Genomic DNA, 18,143 nt, shown 5'->3' with positions numbered 1-18,143 from the left:
GCTGGACCTGGATGCCTGGCAGAGCCCCACCTCCTCCCTTGCATACGTTAATTACGACAGGGTAAACAACAGTATTTTGAAAAATGCATGTTCCTACGTGATTGCTTTCTTTTAATTGGTTGGTTTAACATTTGAAATTTGATTTAATTTCAACTTGATTTTTCTCACCATGGGGTCAGGCTGAGAGCCGGGGAAATCACAGCCAGCGCTTCCATCACGAACGGTGGGGGGCCTGGAGCACGCGCACCGGCCCCAGGCACCCGGCTGTGCCACCACAGCCCCACTTCCCACTGAAGGGGGAGGTCGCGGGGGTCTGTCCCTGCAGGGCCACCCCCCCCCCCCCGACGCCAGCTACCAGAGGACCTGGGCTCACCCACCAGCCGACTTAGGGCGGCTCCGGGCGGTCTGAGTGTGGCGCCCTGAGGTTCCAGGCCCTCCTTGCGGCAGGTGCGGTGGAATTCAGAAGCGACAGACTCGTGTGTGGCGATGGCCTGGCGGCCCAGGTGTCACCTCTGGGAGCTCAGGCATAGGATTCGAGCGCTGCGGGGCGTGTGCAGGGATGGGGTGACACGCTCTCCAAGGCCGCAGCCTGGCCCCAAGCCCTCTGAGCATCCGTCCCCTCGTGTGGAACAGGGACAGTGCCCTCAAAGCTCGCTGGGTGGGCAGGTGAGAAACACGCCCACAGAGCCTCATGCTCAGTCAGCCAGGCATGCGCTCAGCGCAGGCCCATCACGGTGGGCGGGCCCCCGCCCCCCTCGTTCCCCCACCACCCCCGGGGTGACAAGCAGGCCCCCTGCCCTCCCTGCAGCTCTGACGGCCCTGGACACAGGCCCTGGACAGAGGTGCCACGCCTCACTCTAGCGTCCCTGCCTCTGTGTGCACTGGCCCCCCACCGAGCCCCCCAGCCCTTGAGGCCCGCCTTGGTGCCTGTGCCTTCTGTTAATCATCCTGCCAGTCACCCGGAGTCCCCTTGAGTCGCCGGAGCCCCACGGCAGGGCCGCTTGACCTCGGTCCCCGGATGTCTGGGCGACCACCTGCTGGTGGGGGAGCTGTCCTAGACACGGCAGAACGTAGCAGCGTCCCTGGCCTCCACCCACTCGATGCCAGCTGCTCTGCCCCCACTGCCACAACCCAAACCGCTTCCTGACACCACCAAGTGCCCCTGCAGGCAGCCCATCTCTGGGGGAGGACCACTGCCCTGGACTCAAAGTACGTTCAGGATGCAGCCCCCGCCCCGCCCCTCACCCCCACTGTCGGAGGGAGCTCGGCGGGGACCCTGCGGCCCTACGGCCAGGGGCTGTGTGTCCTGCCCCGGGGCTCTGCACCTGCAGGGGCACAGGCCCTGGCCAGGCCACCCCCCGGCTGTGAGTTTCCTCACCTTCCCGAACATCAGAAACCTTATCTGGGTGACAAACGAGGCGAGCCACGTCGCAGGCCTCCTGGGGAGCCGCTGCGCCAGCCCCGCAGGTTTCTGAGTGGCAGTCGTCTGTGGACACCGCCTGCCAGGTCTGTCGTTTACTTAATGTTTCTCTTTAAATCAACTGTTCTCATCAACTGAGACAGACTGGGCTTGCACGGAAGCTTTCCATCACTGCTGTAATGTGGAGACAAACATGCTCGCTACAAACAGAGCCATCATGAAAACGATTCAACAGAAACCAAACAGCGGCACTGAGCCCTGTCTGCATCTGAGGGGCCGAGCCAGAGGCCACACCAGCACCAGGCAGCGCGCGTCCTGGGTGAACAGACGCAGGGATGGGGACACGTTTCCCTCGTGCTGCGACAGGGAGCGCCCGGCACCGGCGGCAGTCCCCACGCTCCCCCACCGTGGAGGAAAGGTGGCTGGAGGAGGAGTCAAGGCACCCAGAGCCCGGCCAGCCTGGCGATGCCTGCCAGAGTGTTACCACTGTCGCCACCATGGGTGCCAGCAGGAGGCGGGGAGGGGGAGAGCAGAGCCCACCTGGAGCAGCAAAGGTGAGGGCAGCCAGTGGCCGCGCTGTGCCGAGCTCCAACCCCAGCCTCCGCGTGGCTGCTGCCAGTTTGGGGGATGGGCTGGCCGGCTTGGGGGCCAGAGCTGGGTGTCACCGGGCCTGTGGAGCCCTCCCCTCTGTCCTGGGCAGGTCCAGGCAAGAGGACGACGCACGGCTCAGCCCCAGCACACGGAGGCCCAGAAACAGCGCTTCTTCCCCTGTGCCAGGTGTGGGTGGAGCGGGCGCCTGGCCACCCTCCTCCGGCCTCCTCACCGCTGCCTGGCCAGACCCAGACAAGTGTGTCCCCTTCCCAGTTCACAGACGAGAGACTTGGGCCTGGAGAGACTGGCACCTCCTGGGCCCCTCCTGGGTCCCTGTCCCGGCTGTGATCTCGCCCACTCTGCCAACCTGCTCCCCGACGACCCCGCAGGACTGTGCGCTTGGATGGGCTGGTTCAGGCCCGCAGGGCCGCAGGGAGAGAAGGACCACGAGGAGGCCTGAGCAGCTCAGCCCTGGTGGAGCCCGGACGCAGGGCTGGAGCCAGGACCCCAGGAAGGACTCTGGAGGCCTGAAGATGAGGGGAGGGGGCTGCAGGGCCGCGGTGGTCCTGACCCTGGGTGTCAGGCTCTGGGTGGGCCCTGGGCACCTGACTATCTTCTCAAAGATCACATGAAATGACTCCTTAGCTTGGGAAGTGGCTGTGGTCACCTGGCAAGCAGACCCCCAGCCCATCCTAGAACAGGGGCCAGCCAAACCCCCCGGCCGTCCTGCAAGCGCAGCTTTACAGCACAGCCGCGGCCGGGGTCCAGGGCGCCCGCGCTGCTCGGGCACCACACGGGCAAGGCTGGGCAGCTGTGACATAGGCCGCCGGGCCTGCAGAGCCCAAAACACAAAGCCCGTCCACCCTGGCCTGGAGCGCTCTCCTGGGAAGTCGGCTCCTCCCTCCCGCCCAAAGCTCCCTACCTCCGCTTCAAACCCGCCTGACAGGTGCCCACCCCTGGGACCCACCTTATCCAAGAACTTCTGAGCCAGACCCCTCCCCGCAGTGTGAACACACCCTGGGCTGGGTGAGGGGAAACCCGACCCCCAAAACGCCCCTCCCTGCCTTGGGGAAGCTGGGGCGTGTGCAGCACCCATGGAGAGTGCCCTCCCCCAGCTGGCTCCCCACTCCCCAGCCCCGGAGCTTCAGGTCACAGGGGTTCTGGGCCCGCAGGGCTGTGTGTTGAGGGACAGGGCCCTGCACCCACAGTCGCCTCCTTCAGTGAGCCCCTGGACCCCGGTGGGTCCTGTGAGGACGGAGGGGCGCGTGGTGGATCTGCCAGGGGTCTCTGCCCCTCCTTGGTGGGTGTCTGTGCCCTGTAAACTGTGCTCACAGGCCCCATGTTGCAGGGCTGCAGGGCGAGAGGTGGGACGGGCACCGACAACCACAGGCAGGACCTCGTGGAAGACGGAGCCCACCTGAGACCCAGATCAGGGGCCCGGATGCGGTCCCTCCGCCAGTGACGGCGCACCCGCTTCCCGTCTGCCAAACGGGGGTCAGAGGCCAGGGCTCCCCACGCTGGGCGGACGGGCTCCTCTGGGTGCCTCTGCGAGACCAAGGGCAGGGCCGTGACCAGCCAGGCTTGAGGGAGGGCCTCCCCACCATGGCCCACGGCCCCTGCTGACCACGGCTGGCCCATGGGGGGTGAACGTGGCGTAAATGGGAGACTCCCCTCCACGGAGCCAGCAGCCCCCCCTCAGACCGTGGTCCGGGGTCAGAGTCAGAGCGTGTCGTCCCAGGGTCCTGGGCGTCCCTCTGGGACCCTAGCTCCCCACGAGGGCCCCGCACGGCGTCCTGCCCCTCGGACCAGAGCTGTGACCCCTGGCCGGAGGCCGGAGGCCGGCAAGGCCTCAGGACGCCTGCCCGCTCCACCCCCACGCTCCCCTTGGGCTCCCTGGGAAGAACTGCTTTAACACCCCTGACAGCAGCGGCCGGAGCGGGGGCCGGACAGGAGCATGAGCCTCTACGTCGCAGGGGGTACTGCGAGCCTGAGGGCGGGGCTCGGTGTGAGCACCGCCGCCGTGGCCGGGGGTCTTGGTAACCAGAGGCTGTTCACACAAGCTCCCGGAGGAACGCCTTCCACAAACTTTGATGTGAACTAATTAAGTTTGCACAGTTAATCAGGACAGGCTGCCTCTGAGACTCGGATTCCCACGCCCAGGGCCGCCGCGGCCAACGAGCCGCTGCCCCCGCACTCAGCCCTCCTCCCAATGTGCTGGGCCCAGGCTGCTGCCCGCACGTGGAGGCCCCGGCCCCCGGGAAGAGCAGACGGTCCCGCGCTGGGGGTCCTGGTAGCTCCGTGAGCTGGACAAGGCCTCTGGTGACTCCCTAGGCCTGGGGACCGCGGTCCAGCCCTGCAATGGAAGGCGCCAGCCCAGGGCCACGTGGGCTGGCAGAGGCGCCTGTGGACTGGCAGGCCCTCTCCAGGCCGAAGGTGCCTGAACCAGGTGGCCCTGTGACCAGGGAAGCAGCTAGTATGAGGGTTCTTGGAGCCAAACTCTGGGGGAGGCGGGGCTGCCCCTCAGACAGGGGCCCTGGCTGGGCCGGGAGCCAGGCCCGGGCGTGTGAGCATGGATGTCCTGGGGCCAGCGCAGCAGGTCCCCAGGCTCCCTGCCTCCCAGGGACCCCTGGCCAGAAGGGTCCTTTCAGGCCACTATCTGGAATCCTAGCTTTTGTTTTAAGGCTTTTCCGAGCACCCAGGGCTAGCGGAGGCCTGGACCACGCCCTACCAGGAACAGAGTGCCCTCAGGGACGCGAGGGCAGTCTCCACCCTGCAGGCAGGGCAGGGAAAGAGGTGGGTGAGGACCGCGTGGCCCATCCCACAGGCGCCCTCCGAGGGGCTGTGCTGAGGGGCTCCAGGGCCAGGTCTGGGTGAGGCGAGCAGGAGGCGCTGACCTGCGGACACCAGGGATGGGGGTCAGGGACACAGCAGGGCGGCAGGTGAGGCCTGGTCACTCAGCTCTCAGAACACAGGCCACCAAGCAGGTGTCGCTCCACCTGCCTGAGACGAGTTAAGGTTCACCAGCACGGCTGCGCTGGGCGGCCCAGGGCGTGAGGGTCGGGGGCAGGGAGGCGCCCACGGCAGTCGCAGCCCCGAGCTGGGAGCCTCTGCCAGGTGGGGGCAGGGGAGGGCGTCCTGTTCCCACGCCTACAGCCAGGTCCCTGGCCTGGAGTCCCAGCTGGAGCCGCCTGTGTTTCCAGGCCTGCGTTACGGCCACACTCCCAGAAGAATCCCGACAGCATTTGCAGAACTGAGAGGAAGCAACACGGCCTGTGAGGTGTGTTCCCTCACCCCCGCCCCCAGGGCCTCGCCACTTCTGAGGAGGAGGGAGGCCCGTGACCTCCACCCGGGGACCCCACTTCCTACACATCAACGCTCTGATGGGTTTTCTCCAGTTACTTTTAACAACTGGGAAGCTGCAAACGCCTGCCGGCCTGCGTCTGGCCGACAGGGAAGGGAGAGGGCCACTCAGGGCCCTCGGGCACCCCCAGCAGGGCCCGGGCCTGCCTGCGCCTGGTGCTCCGTGGACACACTCCCACATGCACTGCCCATCCCCATCTCAGCCCCGCCACGAGGAAGGTTTTGAAGAGGGTTTGCAGCTGTAAATGTGGGGCCAGGGTGAGGCTCACGGACTGCACACCCCACTCACCACCTCCCCCAATTCACTTCTGTTCAGCACGTTCAAAGGTCAAATTGAGCCCTCAACTCTCTCTTCTTAAAAACTCCTTTAGAGCCCACACTGCTCTCAGGATGAAGAGCCAACACCGCCCTAGTCTTCCCGGCCGGGCCCTCCCCAGCCTTCCCTCAGACCTGGCTCCTCCCCAGTCCTGGCGTTCAGCTCCATGGCCTTGCTTCAGCTCTCAGGATGCCCGTGCCTCCATGACCGCAGGGCCTTTGCACAAGATGCTGGAATTGAAACCAGCTCTTCCCACTGCACTGTGTTGCCTCACATTGCCGGGGCCCCTCCGACCTCTGGAAGGAGATTGTTCATTTTCTTGGGAAGAGCCTGCCACATGGTCCAACCGTGGTTTCACTCATTACTGCCAAGAAGTCTTCAGCCTCCTGCCAAACACCTCCAGTGACCACCACTCACTCTACACCATGCTGGCCAGTTCTTTCCCCATCTTTGTGAATTTTCATCCCAGTGTCGGCAAGCCTCTCCTTACCACGAGCTGAGGGCCGGGGCCCGGGGCCCCCCAGCCAGCCAACCCTACCTCCAGACCCCTCACACGACCCAACCCTCCTCGCAGAAGGGCCCAGCAGACGCAGGAAGCAGCGGCTCTGGCCGTGGTGTCCTCTGGATAAACACATGCCTCGGCCTCTCAGCCTCGTCCCAGGAGGCAGGTGTGTCTGCGCAGCTGGGACCAGGGCCAGGGCACACTCTGCATCACTCCTCAGACGCTCAGAGATGCTGCAATGCCAGGGCCTGCCTGGCGGAGGAAGCGAGAGGTTCTGAAGTGAGCACGCATTCAGAGCAGCTCCATCTGGCATTCCGGGAACCCAGAAAAGGTAAATTCAAATTAAAGTGTTGGCCTAGACCTCACTGTTCCAGCAGGAGACTGGAAGGCCCCCCCAAGTCGGCTTCTTTACACATGAGCCTGTGAACGGCCCCGACTGCCTGTTGGGGGCAAGCCAAGGAGAAAGAGGCCGCGCGGCGGGGCTGGGCCTCCCAGGTGGAGCCTGTCAGCTCTCCCCCGCACGCACGACAGCCCCTGCTCACCTGCACTGCACCCTAGGCTCTACCAAAGGGGAGCTGAGACTTAAACCCAGGGCTGGCTTGACCCAGGTGGCCATGTCCACCTTGGGGTGGGGGCAGTGGGCTGGCAGGAGAGCCAAGGGACACGCTGTCCTCAGTGAACGGACCTGCCAGCAGCCACCAGGCGGGGCAGGCCCATCCAGCCCACTCACCTGCCTGGAGCCCGCAAGCCGCAGCCACCGTGTGCCCGGAAGTCACCCTCACCCGCCTGCTTCTCGGCCCCATCACGGTAGAACTCCGCTCAATTCCAAAATGCCACCAGAGCCAAGAGCATGTCAGAGAGTGGCCTGGGATACGGCATGGCCAGCGCCGGGCCTCCCACTTGCTGTGGGTCCCACGGGTCTGAGCAGCCGCTGTGGGGACACGGGTGCCTGCGGACCCGCCCTCCTCCCGTCTCCTTGTTGGGGTCATCTCAGCTCATGCGCACATGACGGGGCCACCCTCATTGGTCACTTCTCCCAACTCCTGACCTCCGTCACGCTGTGGACCCCACACCAGGGTCTCAGAACAGACGGCAGGATGGAGGAGGGAGGGACCTCCCGGCCCCCGCCTTAGTGAGGGGTGGTCCTGGCTTCAGACCAGCCCATCTCCTGACATGAAGGCCCCAGTGCGTGTGTGAAACTTCCAGGAAGCTGCCTACCAAGGACGCGGCCCTGGGGGCCGGTCCTCCACCAGCTCCACGAGGGGCCGCCTCCTCCCTGCCCGCTGCCCGGCCCCGGCTGGTCGGCCCCACAGCATCCCTGCCTCAGGCCCTCTGCTCTCAGGTCGCCCCCACGGAGCCTCGGTCCCGACTCTTCACTGTGCAGGAAGGGGAAATAAGCTGAACGCAGGCCCTCCAGTTCCAACCCAGAGCCGGGAGCGCCGGGCGAGGAGAAGCCGCGGTCAGCGCCCCAGAAGCTCGCACCCAGGGCTGTTTCTGAAGGACGCCCCTGCTCCTCCGAGCCCGCCCGCTCCTGCCGAGAGCTGTTGCCGTGGAAACCAGCAGGCGCCCCTCGCGCCACAGCTGCTGGGCTCAGGCCTGTGCCAGCGGGACGAGGCCTTGGGCACCAGGGCCACACAGACACCACCCACCATGGCTCGAGCTGATGAGGCCTCGCCCGCTGTCCTGCCCAGCTCCACCCCTGGGGACCGGGCAGCTCTCTCCAGGGAGGCACTGGGGTGTGGGGCAGAGGGCCCCTCCCCCAGCCCTTTCTGCCTCCGCTGCCCCACTATTCCTCCTGAAGCCACCTCTGCAGTGGGCAGCCCTCTCGGTTGTGACCTCCCTGTCCAGCTAGTGCAGGAGGCTGGTGGCCTGTGTCCGTGAGGCAGGACGCCTGAGAGCAGGCGTTTAACGGGGCACCTGGTGCCAGTGTGGGGCCCACAACGGAGTGGGGCCTGGAAGCCAGATGGTGGGGGGGCCTGCCCTGAGTGGTGAGCGCTCGGTGGGGGAGCAGGGGGCCCAGGGCTCTGCGTGTTCACAGGCTGCTTTAAGGAAAGAGCAGGCAGCTGGAGACTCGCACCCACAGGCAGCAGAGCTCAGCCCATGTCTGGATGTCCCAGTGGACAGCCAGGCCTGTGGCAGGGCCCTCCCGGGAGGGGAGCAGGGGACACGCGTGGGCGCCTGCACGCCAAGCCCGTTCCAGGCAGGCAGCAGGGCCACAGGCCAGCCGGGCACACCCGGGGACCTCAGCCCGGGCCTCTGCCCCCCGACAACTGGACGACCTCAGGCCAGGCCCTGCCCTGCTGGTCCGCAGGCCCCAAAGCAGGGATGTGCTGGAAGGAGCAATGAGGGGCCAGAACCTCAGGTCTGCGGGGGCCCAGGACCGCCCTCTGCAGTCCAGCACCTCCCGGGGCCCTGTGGGGCGGGCAAAGATTCCAGAAGGCGGGACGAGGGAATGTGACCCTCCCACGGCTCTGCCGTCCGTCTAAGCGGGGGAAGCTCCGGGTGCAACACGATGGGGCTGTCGCGAGGCCTAGGGGAGACCCGGTCCTCCACGGGCAGGAGGACAGCTCGGAATCTCCCAGCTGCCTTCCTGACACCTGCACTTCGCAGCCTTGGAGACACCATGTGGGACCCCTCGCAGGCTGCACAGCACCCCGTCCCACGTGGGGACCCCACCCCACTGCTCCCCACCTGGGATCCCGATTTCTCAGGAGCAGGTGCCGGTGGGGAGCCCCGGAGGTGCACTGAGCTGGGCATGACCAGCCGGAGGCAGACCGGGCGCATATACACGCGTGGGTGCTGGGGACCCCGGCAGCACACGGACGGAACTGAGGCTCGCAGCAGTGGAGCCATGCGAAGGTCCCACGGCTCAGAGGAGGCAGGGGACAGTCACGCCTTGGTAGCTCTGGCCCCCAGCCTAGGGCCTTCCCACAACCTGGCAGGGGCCGTCCTTGCCGCAATGTTCCGACAGTCACCACCATCCAGCAGACACTCCCACGTCCTGCGGATGGCCACCCCACTGCCCACTCCAGGCCACAAGAGACGCAGAGGGGCCGGGGACCGGGTGGTGGCATGGTCAGCCTCAGAAGCAGACGCTCCGCCCAGGACAGCGCACAGCAGCTGTGAGCAGGAGCCCACTGGGGGCCGGCTCTCCGGCCTGGTGCCCCCGGCTCCTGACGCCTCTGCTGCTCCTGGGCTCTTGGGAACCTGCCGCCCACCCTGGGCCTGGGGTCGGGCTCTCAAAGGACCAGCTCCTGCCCAGGCACTGGGAGTGGCCTGGTCCTTCAGACAGACTCTCGCTGGGGCCAGGCTGGGAAGGTACCGGAAACCAGGACGGCTTCTGCTCCTCAGGGAGGCCGGCCCTGAGTCGGGCTGCGGGGCACAAACGGAAGGAAGCAGCACTGGGGAGAGAAGCGGTGTGGGCGGGCGGCTCGCTGGGGACACAGGCCGACTCCAGCTCCACGCCTGCTGCCGAGTGGCCTGCGGGCTAAGGTGAGGTTACATACTTGAGCGGCCGAAAAAGTTTTCAAAGCTGTTAACAGCAGCTTTAGTCCTAGTCGCTGAGACCTGAAGCAACCGAGATGCGCTTCAGCGGGCCACTCAGGAAACAGAACATTGCTCAGGGCAAAAGAGAAATGAACTATCCAGTCAGGAAAAGACGCGTGTTAATTACTAAGTGGAAGAGGCCGATCCGAGAGGCTGCAGACGTGTGGCGCCACAGCATTCAGGGAAGGGGGCCCGGGGCCGGTGAAAGGCCGGGGCTGCCGGGCGCTCTGCTGCAGGACACGACAGCTCCAACCTGTCAAAACCCACAGAACCGTGCACCACACGGCGTGAACCACAGATTTCACGGTTAATAATAACACAGGAGCACCGGTCCATTAGTTCTAACAAAGACACCCCGCGTGGAGGGCCCAGGGATGCAGCTCCGCCCCTGCCTCCCCTCCACGCCCACACATGCGCGGTGGGCTCCGGGGCAGGTGTGTGGGGCAGGTGCCACCGCCACCCCCCCGTCCCAGCCCCACAGCCTCTCTGGACTCCGGCCCAGGGCCCCATCAGTGTCCCAGAGAGCAGGGCAGTGCCGGGGCCTCTCCAGGCTGGTGTCTGCGACACGGGCGATGAGGCTTCAGGAAGGTGCTCAGGCCTGGGGGGACCTCTCGACACAGCGGCACGTCTATTCCAGTTACAAATCTGGGCACTGGACAGAGAGGGCGCCCGCCTGAATACCAGTGGTCAGCAGGGGCCAGAGACGGGCTCAGAGCTGCAGCTCAGCACAGCGGACGGCAGAGCTGGGGTTGGGGGCTCACACGAGCCAGACATCCCCGCAGACCAGTCCTGTGGGTGAAGGCGTGTGCCCATGGCCCCGGGGAGGGACACAAAGACAGAAGAGCCCTCACCGCAGTGGGAGCCTCACGGGCTTGGGTCCCAGACATCCGCAGGGAGCACACCCCGTGTGCTCCCAGGGTTACAAGAAACACACACCCGCCCCTGCAGCTGGACGCCAGTGCATCCCTAGTTCACAGATCTGGAAACGCAGCCTCAAGTGCACGGCGTCTGATTCTAGATTGTGTGTCCCGTGTCGTGCTGCCGCCGAGCCCCGTCCTGGGGGCCTGGGTTATGCCGGCCCGAGGAAGGCCGGGCAGGGAGGAGGGGCCCAACACGACCCACTGCCCACCAGGCGCCGCTGTCTGGAGCTGCGCCAGTCTCCTCTGTCTGGCGCGGCTGCAGGACGTGGAGGGGAGGAAAGTCCCTGGGAAGCCCAGGGACGTAGGACAGTACGGGGTGGGGGGGCAAGGCCGAAAACGTGGCCTGTCTGCGCGGAGCTTCTGCACAGCTCGGCAGGCCTGTGCGCGAAGAACCTCCCCCCACGCTGAGGGTCCGGACCCACCTCCCTGGGGGAGCGGGTGGGAAGGGGGCCAGGCCTGCGGGGAGGAGCTGAGCTGGAGCTCCGGTCTCCCCTCAGCCGCCCGTGGGCAGCTCCCTCCGAAAGGGCCACGGCCGGCCCCCACCCACCCCCGCGCCGCTCAGGGCTGCTTCCAACTCTGCTTTCAGCCCCTTCCTGCCTGAAAACTTGCCTCTGAGAAAAGAAAAGAAATAAACTGCAGAGGCCAGGAGGCTGCTGTCGATGGCGACTCTCCCCCAGCCTGACCCACCGCCACACAAACCTGTGGGCCGGCCTCGGGTGGGCGGCCACGACACCGCGTGGGCAGCTCGGCTCCCCGGGGAAGCCCTTCTGAGCCCCCAAGGTTGGGGTGAGGGCCCAGCGCCCCAGAGTCCAGTGAGCCGGCCAAGGTCACAGGGTCAGAGATGCTGTGGGCCAGGCCAGGCCGGGCCTCGGGAAGGCGGTGCCCGTCTGCCGGTCGCTGGTCCTCACCCAGCCTGCCCACCTCCTCTTTGGCTCCCGCCCCATCTCTGCTCACACTGCATCCGCCGGGCCTGGAGCTGGCGGGCGGGCAGCCGTGGCTCAGCCGAGCCCCGGCAGGCAGACGGCGGAGGTCACCTGTCTGTCCTGTCTCCACAGAGACAGTGATTTTAGAAGGGCATGTGACGGTACAGGCGGCGGAAACCTGAGCTGCTCTCGACTCTGTGAATGCAAACACGCGCACCTACACGCGCCCGCCCGCAGGACGTGCGGGGAAACGCAGCAGAACGCTGGAGCGGCTGTGTCCCAAGGCTGCACTACGAGTGACTGCACTCTTCCTTTGGGTTTTCAATAATCCATAGACACTAACTACGCTGGATCCTTTCCCCAAGGTTTTGCTTTTGCAAGATTAATCATTTCAGCTAACGAACGTGCAAAACCCAGCGAAAACTATGCTTCATAATTTATGATGCTGGTGTGATGCGCCACACGTCAGTGACCGTCAGTAAGAACTGTGCATCTTTGTTTGTTTTCTTAATGCAAAAAAAAAACACGCATGGGATTTCTACAACATATTAAACACCTGTCACTGATCCTGAGTTATTCAAAATCATACAGAATTACAGAAAAGTGACAGTTTATCTAGACACCGAGTGTTTGAGTGTTTTACTTACTCCCAGGTTTAAGACTTTCAGGAAGTGTGAAAATGGACAAATGGGACCCAGGCAGTCTGAGAAATGAGAAGAAATGCTGTGAAGTGTCAGGAGACCAGGGGCCAGGTTGGGACACTGGTCTGACCGCAGGAAAGGGCTGCCAGGGAGGGGGGACCGAAGGGAGAAGGAGCCTGCGGGAGCCAGACACCAACCCACAGGGACCGCTCGCTCCTACCTTGTAAGCCCTTCCCGCCACCTCCCGCGCCTGCCCTCCCCGGGACCCGGTGGTGGGCACTGCCACTGGCCACTCCCAGCGCCCTCCAGACCCCGGGTGTGGCCAGCACCTCCGCTGGGCTCCATGAGTTTATCACGAAATTGTGATGAAATGAGAGAGGCACCCCCTTTACTGCCGGATTCTGCTGAAAACACAGGCGTCACCCTGGCTACAGCACTTCTGTAAGAAGGAGACACGGCAGCTGGTTCTCTGTTCCAGACGTGGGCAGAGAGGCAGGCAGACGGCCCCCCGCCGCACCCTGCCTAGGGCAGCCAGGGAGTGATGCCGTCCTCAGGCCAGCACGCAGGGACCAGCTCTTCTCACCCAGATTTCCACCTCATGCCACCAGCCTGCCTGGCCCTCCTGGTGGAAGGTAAACCCCGACTCTGCCACAGGGACGCACACCCTCACCTGCAGGGCTTCACTCCCTGTGCCTGTCCCAGCCCAGAAGCTGGGAGGCCACCCCAGGCCTCGATACGCACACCAGGGCACAGGCCACACACTGCTCCGACCCAGAGGGCCCTCCTCGGGGAGCCCCCGCCCCACCCTGCACTGCATGCTGCCAACGCCATCTGGGTGCCACCCAGCCCCCCACCAGCCTGGGGCTCCAGCCGGCCCCTCCAGCACCCGGGAGGCACAGGTCCAGCGCCTTCTCCCTCGTCCCGCCCGCCGCCATCCAGCTGCTTGCCTCGCCTGGCGGCACTGAGGGCAGCTCTCTGCCCGACACTGACTTTGACCCGTACCTCAGCCTCCCGGGGGCACTGCTGACGCTTGCAGCCCCACTCCGGGATGGGGCCTGGGGCTGGCGCCTCCCGCAGGAGTCCCGGCTGCAGGGCAGCGCTGGGGGAGCCCGGGGGTCAGCAGTGCCGGTGGACTTCCTGTTGCTGCAGTCCTACCTTGAAAATGAGGCAGTCACCCTTGCGCTCGGCGTACATGGAGCTCAGCCGGTACTGGTTCTCCGTGGTGATGTCCACCTGGTAGCCTGTGAGTGTGTAGCACACCTTTCGGAACTCCTGGATCTTGGTCTGGAAGACCTCCTTCAGCCGCTGGTTCTTCAGCTCTGCGCTCTCCACCTGCTTCCTCAGCTCTGCAGGGGAAGGAGAGGTGGTGAGTCCCCAGCCCGTCTCACAAGGACAGACACGGGACAGCATGGCAACAGGCCAGCTGCAACGGGTATAGGCTTGCCCCACTCCCCTGGCCAGGATGCACGTGGACTCCAGCCCTGGGTCTGCCCGCACCCATGCGTGATTCGACAGACACCTCCCCGCGTGCAGCCAAGTCCCCACTGGGGCTGGCGTCCACGGCACGGCCAGCTCTGGGGAGCAGGGAGAGGGCGGAGCCACGAGAGCAGAGTTCACATGGAGACTCTGCACCACGTGGCCGGGGGGCCACCTTGCTTGCCACCTGGAGACCAGATCCTTGGGTGAGGACAGGCGGCAGGTCTGGGAGACCCCCTGGGTCCACCATCCTGAACCCACCCCCAGCCCATCTAGCTGGGTATCTCAGAGCAGAGGGCCCCCCCAAACCAGACCCAACTGCCACCCCCACCAGCCTGGTTTTAGCCTGACCGGGAGAAACCAGGTTTACAGCCTGACCGGGAGAAACGAGCTGTCTGAAGCCACCAGCGGACACGGCCATCACTATGACTCCTGCACCCACGGCGCCTTCCCAGTACTTAAACCTTGATCTGTTCTCCGTTAATTAGCGAGTTGTCGCTGAGGCCAGGGGCTGCCCCGTGGTCTGTCTGGAGTCGCCCTGGGGGTTGTGGGAAAATCCCTGGCCTGGAGCCATCAGCCTCGTGTGAGTCCTGCCTCCCTGGGGGCTGTGAGTCCCTGGACCCCCTCTGTGATGGGGACATGACCTCCTCAGGCCGGCCCAGGACCAGCTAACCACCGGCTCCTAGGCAGGGCCAGCAGAGGGTGAGCGGAGGCAGCCAGGGTTGCTTTCTGGAGGAGGGGAGGGGGACAGGACGGGGAGCCTGCATTTGAGGGAAAGACAGCCAGTGGAGCAGCCCCCCTCCCTGCTGTCAGGTGGCTCAAGCCAGGGCCCGCAGGGCTGGTGGCCGGGCGCTGGGCGGGCCCAGGCGGGAGCTCGGAGCTCAACGAGCCCCACACGCTCCGCAGCCCACAGCTGTGAGGGGTGCGGGGCCCCTCCCCGCTTTACAAGCAGGGACATGAGTGCTGAGCCCCCTGGCCACAGGCTCACAGCAGAGGCGGGGCTCTCTGAGCCCAGGGCCAAACTCCCGACAGCCTCGCTACCTCTCACACACTCCGGAAGGCGCCCTGGCTCTGAACGAGGAACGGGCAGCGCTCCCCGCAGCCTCTGTGCAGCGCCTGGGCTGCCGGGCGCCCACCCACCTGCCTCGGCCCTGCCCACACCCGCCCCGCATCATGACCCGGCCCTGCCTGCCTGGGACACCCTCCCTGTAGCTGAGAGCCTGTCCGTCGGGAACGTAGACACGGAGCTCCCGATCAGTCAAGGAGCCGGACTACGAAATCAGGAGAGTGACCGGCCTGTGTGGTGATGCTTCCCCTGTGTCAGACTGCACGGTCTTTACAAGATCGCAGATGTGCAATGGGAAAATTAAATTCTGGTAATAAATGCGGCCTGACCTTGGAGAAGAAAACATCCCCTCTGCCGTCAGGCATCAAAATGTGGCCCGTCACTCAGTTCCCAGACGCCCACAAGTAGGCAGGGCCTCACCCTCGGGCTGGGACGTGCCACCTGCCGCTTGTGGGAGCATGCTCCCCGCACCTGCCCAGCCGCCCTGGGACCCCCCGCAGGCGCTCCTGGCACACGGGGCAGGGCCGGAATGTGGGCTCAGTGGAGCGGCGGCCTCCAGGTCACAGGCCTGCCAGAGGAAGGGAGGGCATGGGCCCCGGTCCGCCCTGTCCAGGTGGGGCAAGGGGGCGCAGCTTCCAACACAGCCCACCCAGTGACGTGAGTCCGGGGGGACCGTGACCAATCACTGTGATTTGGGACAAAGTCAGTGTCTTGACCACCCCATGGTCCCAGTAGCTCAGTTGCTTACATAAACGTGAATGAATAATTTACACGACGGTTTGGATTAAATAAATAAAAGATAGCCCTCCTCCTTGGGAAAGGCCGTGCTCTGACACAGCCTCTTCCCGGAGTAGAGGCGCGTCCTCTGGTGGGGCTGGGTGGCCTGTGCGCAGCGGGATCCCAGGAGTCTGCGGTGACCCCGCCCCACACCCACCAGCACAGCTGTCCCGTCCAGGCCCGGTGGTCGGTCACAGGCCTGTCCTGGGGCGATGACCACACGTGGGCAGACAGAGCCATCAGGGCAGACGAGTGGTCCTGCCGGGGGACCTCACTGCCCCGTGCATGTCCCAGGCCGCTCAGGCACACCACGGACGGTGTCACCGGATGCTTGGGATGAAGACCTGGCCAAGTGGCCCCCTCCCCTCCTGTCCCTCCCTTCTCCTCCCTCACCCCCTCCCCGTGCCGCCAGTGAGGGAGGAGGTCAGCACTCAGAGAGGCCCAGACGCGGTCCAGCCCTCTCCTGCCCTCCAGCCCTCCAGCGTGCTGCCCACCTTCCCTCTGAGCCAAAGCCCTCTCTCCTTGATCCCCCACCCCCAGCCTGGGCCCCTCTCCCCTCAGGGGTTCTGCAAGTCCTTGGGGAGGGAAAGGGACGGGGAGGAAGGCTGGTGGACAAGTGGACATCAGGGAACAGAGGACTGGATCGCCCAGAGCCCCAGTGTGGAGGGCGGGCCCGGGGGTGCAGGCGAGGGACGGACATGGAGGTCAGGGGCAGCGCCGTCTGCCCTCTGCCCTGGTAGGAGCGCCCGGCCCAGGCCCACAGGCTGCCTCCAGCCATGTCCAAGGGGCCGTGCGCCGGCTCTGACCTCTACCCCATCCGCCACCATCCCCGACGCCTGCTCCTCCTGGAACTGCAGAAGCAGCTGTGAAGCTCCGTGGGAAGGACGTGGAGCAAAAATAAACTGCACTTTGTTACGTAAAGGCTGGCAGGAGCGCTTCACCCCGGGAGCAGAGCCGTCAGGATAAAGAAGCAGTTAAGGGCGGGCATCTCTGGAGACCCAGTTCACAGCCCAGAACTCGGGGGCTGGTTCTCCCTAGAGGGGCGGGTGGAGCCAGCGAGAGGCAGGCAGGCAGGTGGACGGGCGGACGAAGGCCGGAGCCCTGTGTGGTCTCTGCCCGGCCCCAGCAGGCGGTGTGCCGCCCGGCAGAGCCCGGCTGTGCGCCTGCTTCGCTCAGAGAGCCGCTCCACAGCCGTTCAACGTCCGTCTTGTCGGTCTGCAGGCCAAAGGGGGCAGGGCGGGGCGGCAGTGGTGGGAAGGCCTCTGCTCTGGGCTGACGGCTGTGGGCCTGGCGCGGCCCCACACTCGGGAAGGCGGGGCCAACCCTCGTCCTGGAGCGCTGAGAGCAGGGCGGATGAGACCCCGCTGGGACGCCAACTCCGGGGACCGGGTCCCTGCACGAGTTCTCAGGGGGCACGGGGCTTCCTCCACAGGAGCCGTCATCCCACGGCACAGTATTTAAGGCAGCCTTTGCCCAGCGGGTGCTTCCTCCAGCAGACGCGAGCTCAGGAGGCCAGGACCCGGTCTTTCAGCTGTTGCCATGTCCCCAGGGCGTTTCGAGGAGCCCAGAGGACAGCAGGTGAATGGCCACTTCTCCATAACCCTCGTCACACCCCCAAAAACCTGATGGAGGTTTACACAAGAGCCCCAATCCCAGACACGGCGAGCGGAATGCACGCTCACTCTTGCCCCCGCTGCAGCCGCGGGGAGAGGGGGAAGAGGCAGCAGACGGGGGTGGACACATGGCAGGCGGTGAGGAGCAGCCGGGTGCAGGCCTGGGGGGCAGGGACTCACCGCCCCGGGCCGGGGAGGCGGCGGGAGCACGGCGGGGCCAAGGGCTGGGAGGCGCGGGAGCCGGGGCTCTGAGGGTCTAGCGAGGGGGTGTCCACTGCTCGGCCCCCGCCCCCTGGGGAGGAGGCACCAGGTCTGACAGGCCGGACACGAGGCTGAGCCAGAAGGGGTGACCGGCTTAACCACGAGACCAAGAGTGCAGCTGCGGCCAGCGCTGCAAGACGCCCTCCCGTCCCGGGCGCCAGCCTCACGCCCGCAGGCAGAACTGAGGCGCCGGGCAGCCCGCTGGCCGTGGCACCCGCCTCCGTTTCAGCCACCGGTTTCCCAAGAAGCCAACCTACGCGATGCTGACTGGGCTCCACACCTGTGCGGGGACGGGGGCAGGAGGAAGCGGGTCTGGGGGAGAAGTCACCTGCCCGCCCCCAGCCCAGCTGACCCGGTGGGGGGTCTGCAGGGCCGCAGGGCCTTCACCCCCTCCCTGTACTCAGTCACCAGAGGGAGAGTGACTTCGCCTGGTGGCTCTGCGCCCAGCAGGGCAGGCGCGGTGGGGCGGGGAGAGGGCCTGGCAGCTAAGCTCCCCGCCGACCCCTCAGCAGAGGGAGGCCCACCGCCAGCGCCCCCAACCCAAAGAACTGTCCACTCCCTCCCACGCCAGCACCCCCATCCCCGCCAGACACTGCAGGAAATTCCTAACCAAAGGGCAAGAATGAAACCTGCAGGAGCAGGAAGCCTTAAGCACGGCGACTTCCGCCCTCGCCGGAGCGAAGCAGAGTCCCCCTACAACCGGAGCTACACCCACGCGGACGGCCGTCCAG

At 65.7% G+C, this 18,143-nt stretch overlaps 2 protein-coding genes across 8 annotated transcripts in view; one reads left to right on the top strand and one right to left on the bottom strand.

The window, feature by feature from the left end:
* Window positions 1–18,143, bottom strand: part of MAD1L1 (mitotic arrest deficient 1 like 1) — a 273,678-nt gene that overhangs the window by 21,752 nt on the left and 233,783 nt on the right. For all 6 annotated transcript variants that reach the window (XM_072943447.1, XM_072943444.1, XM_072943446.1 and 3 more), the window contains one exon: window positions 13,375–13,565. In XM_072943447.1, coding sequence (XP_072799548.1) covers window positions 13,375–13,565 — 191 coding nt within the window. The remainder of the gene's footprint in view (window positions 1–13,374; window positions 13,566–18,143) is intronic.
* On the top strand, window positions 4,878–10,988 carry LOC140687186 (uncharacterized). Of its 2 annotated transcripts, none has more exons than XM_072943455.1 (2): window positions 4,878–5,288; window positions 5,743–10,988. In XM_072943455.1, the coding sequence occupies exon 2, from the start codon at window positions 8,702–8,704 to the stop codon at window positions 9,683–9,685; it is 984 nt and encodes a 327-aa protein (XP_072799556.1). In that variant the 5' UTR covers window positions 4,878–5,288; window positions 5,743–8,701; the 3' UTR covers window positions 9,686–10,988. The 2 variants fall into 2 exon arrangements, with proteins under 2 accessions (XP_072799556.1, XP_072799557.1); XM_072943456.1 differs by having other exon boundaries at window positions 4,878–6,520; window positions 7,532–10,988.

This window comes from Vicugna pacos, chromosome 18 (assembly GCF_048564905.1).
Source record: "Vicugna pacos chromosome 18, VicPac4, whole genome shotgun sequence".
NCBI lineage: Eukaryota > Metazoa > Chordata > Mammalia > Artiodactyla > Camelidae > Vicugna > Vicugna pacos.
This window is presented reverse-complemented; position numbering and strand designations above follow the sequence as displayed.

Bases quoted from the DNA above. Each gene is read 5' to 3' on its own strand.
- LOC140687186 (XM_072943455.1), top strand. From the start codon at position 8,702: ATGGGGCTGTCGCGAGGCCTAGGGGAGACCCGGTCCTCCACGGGCAGG.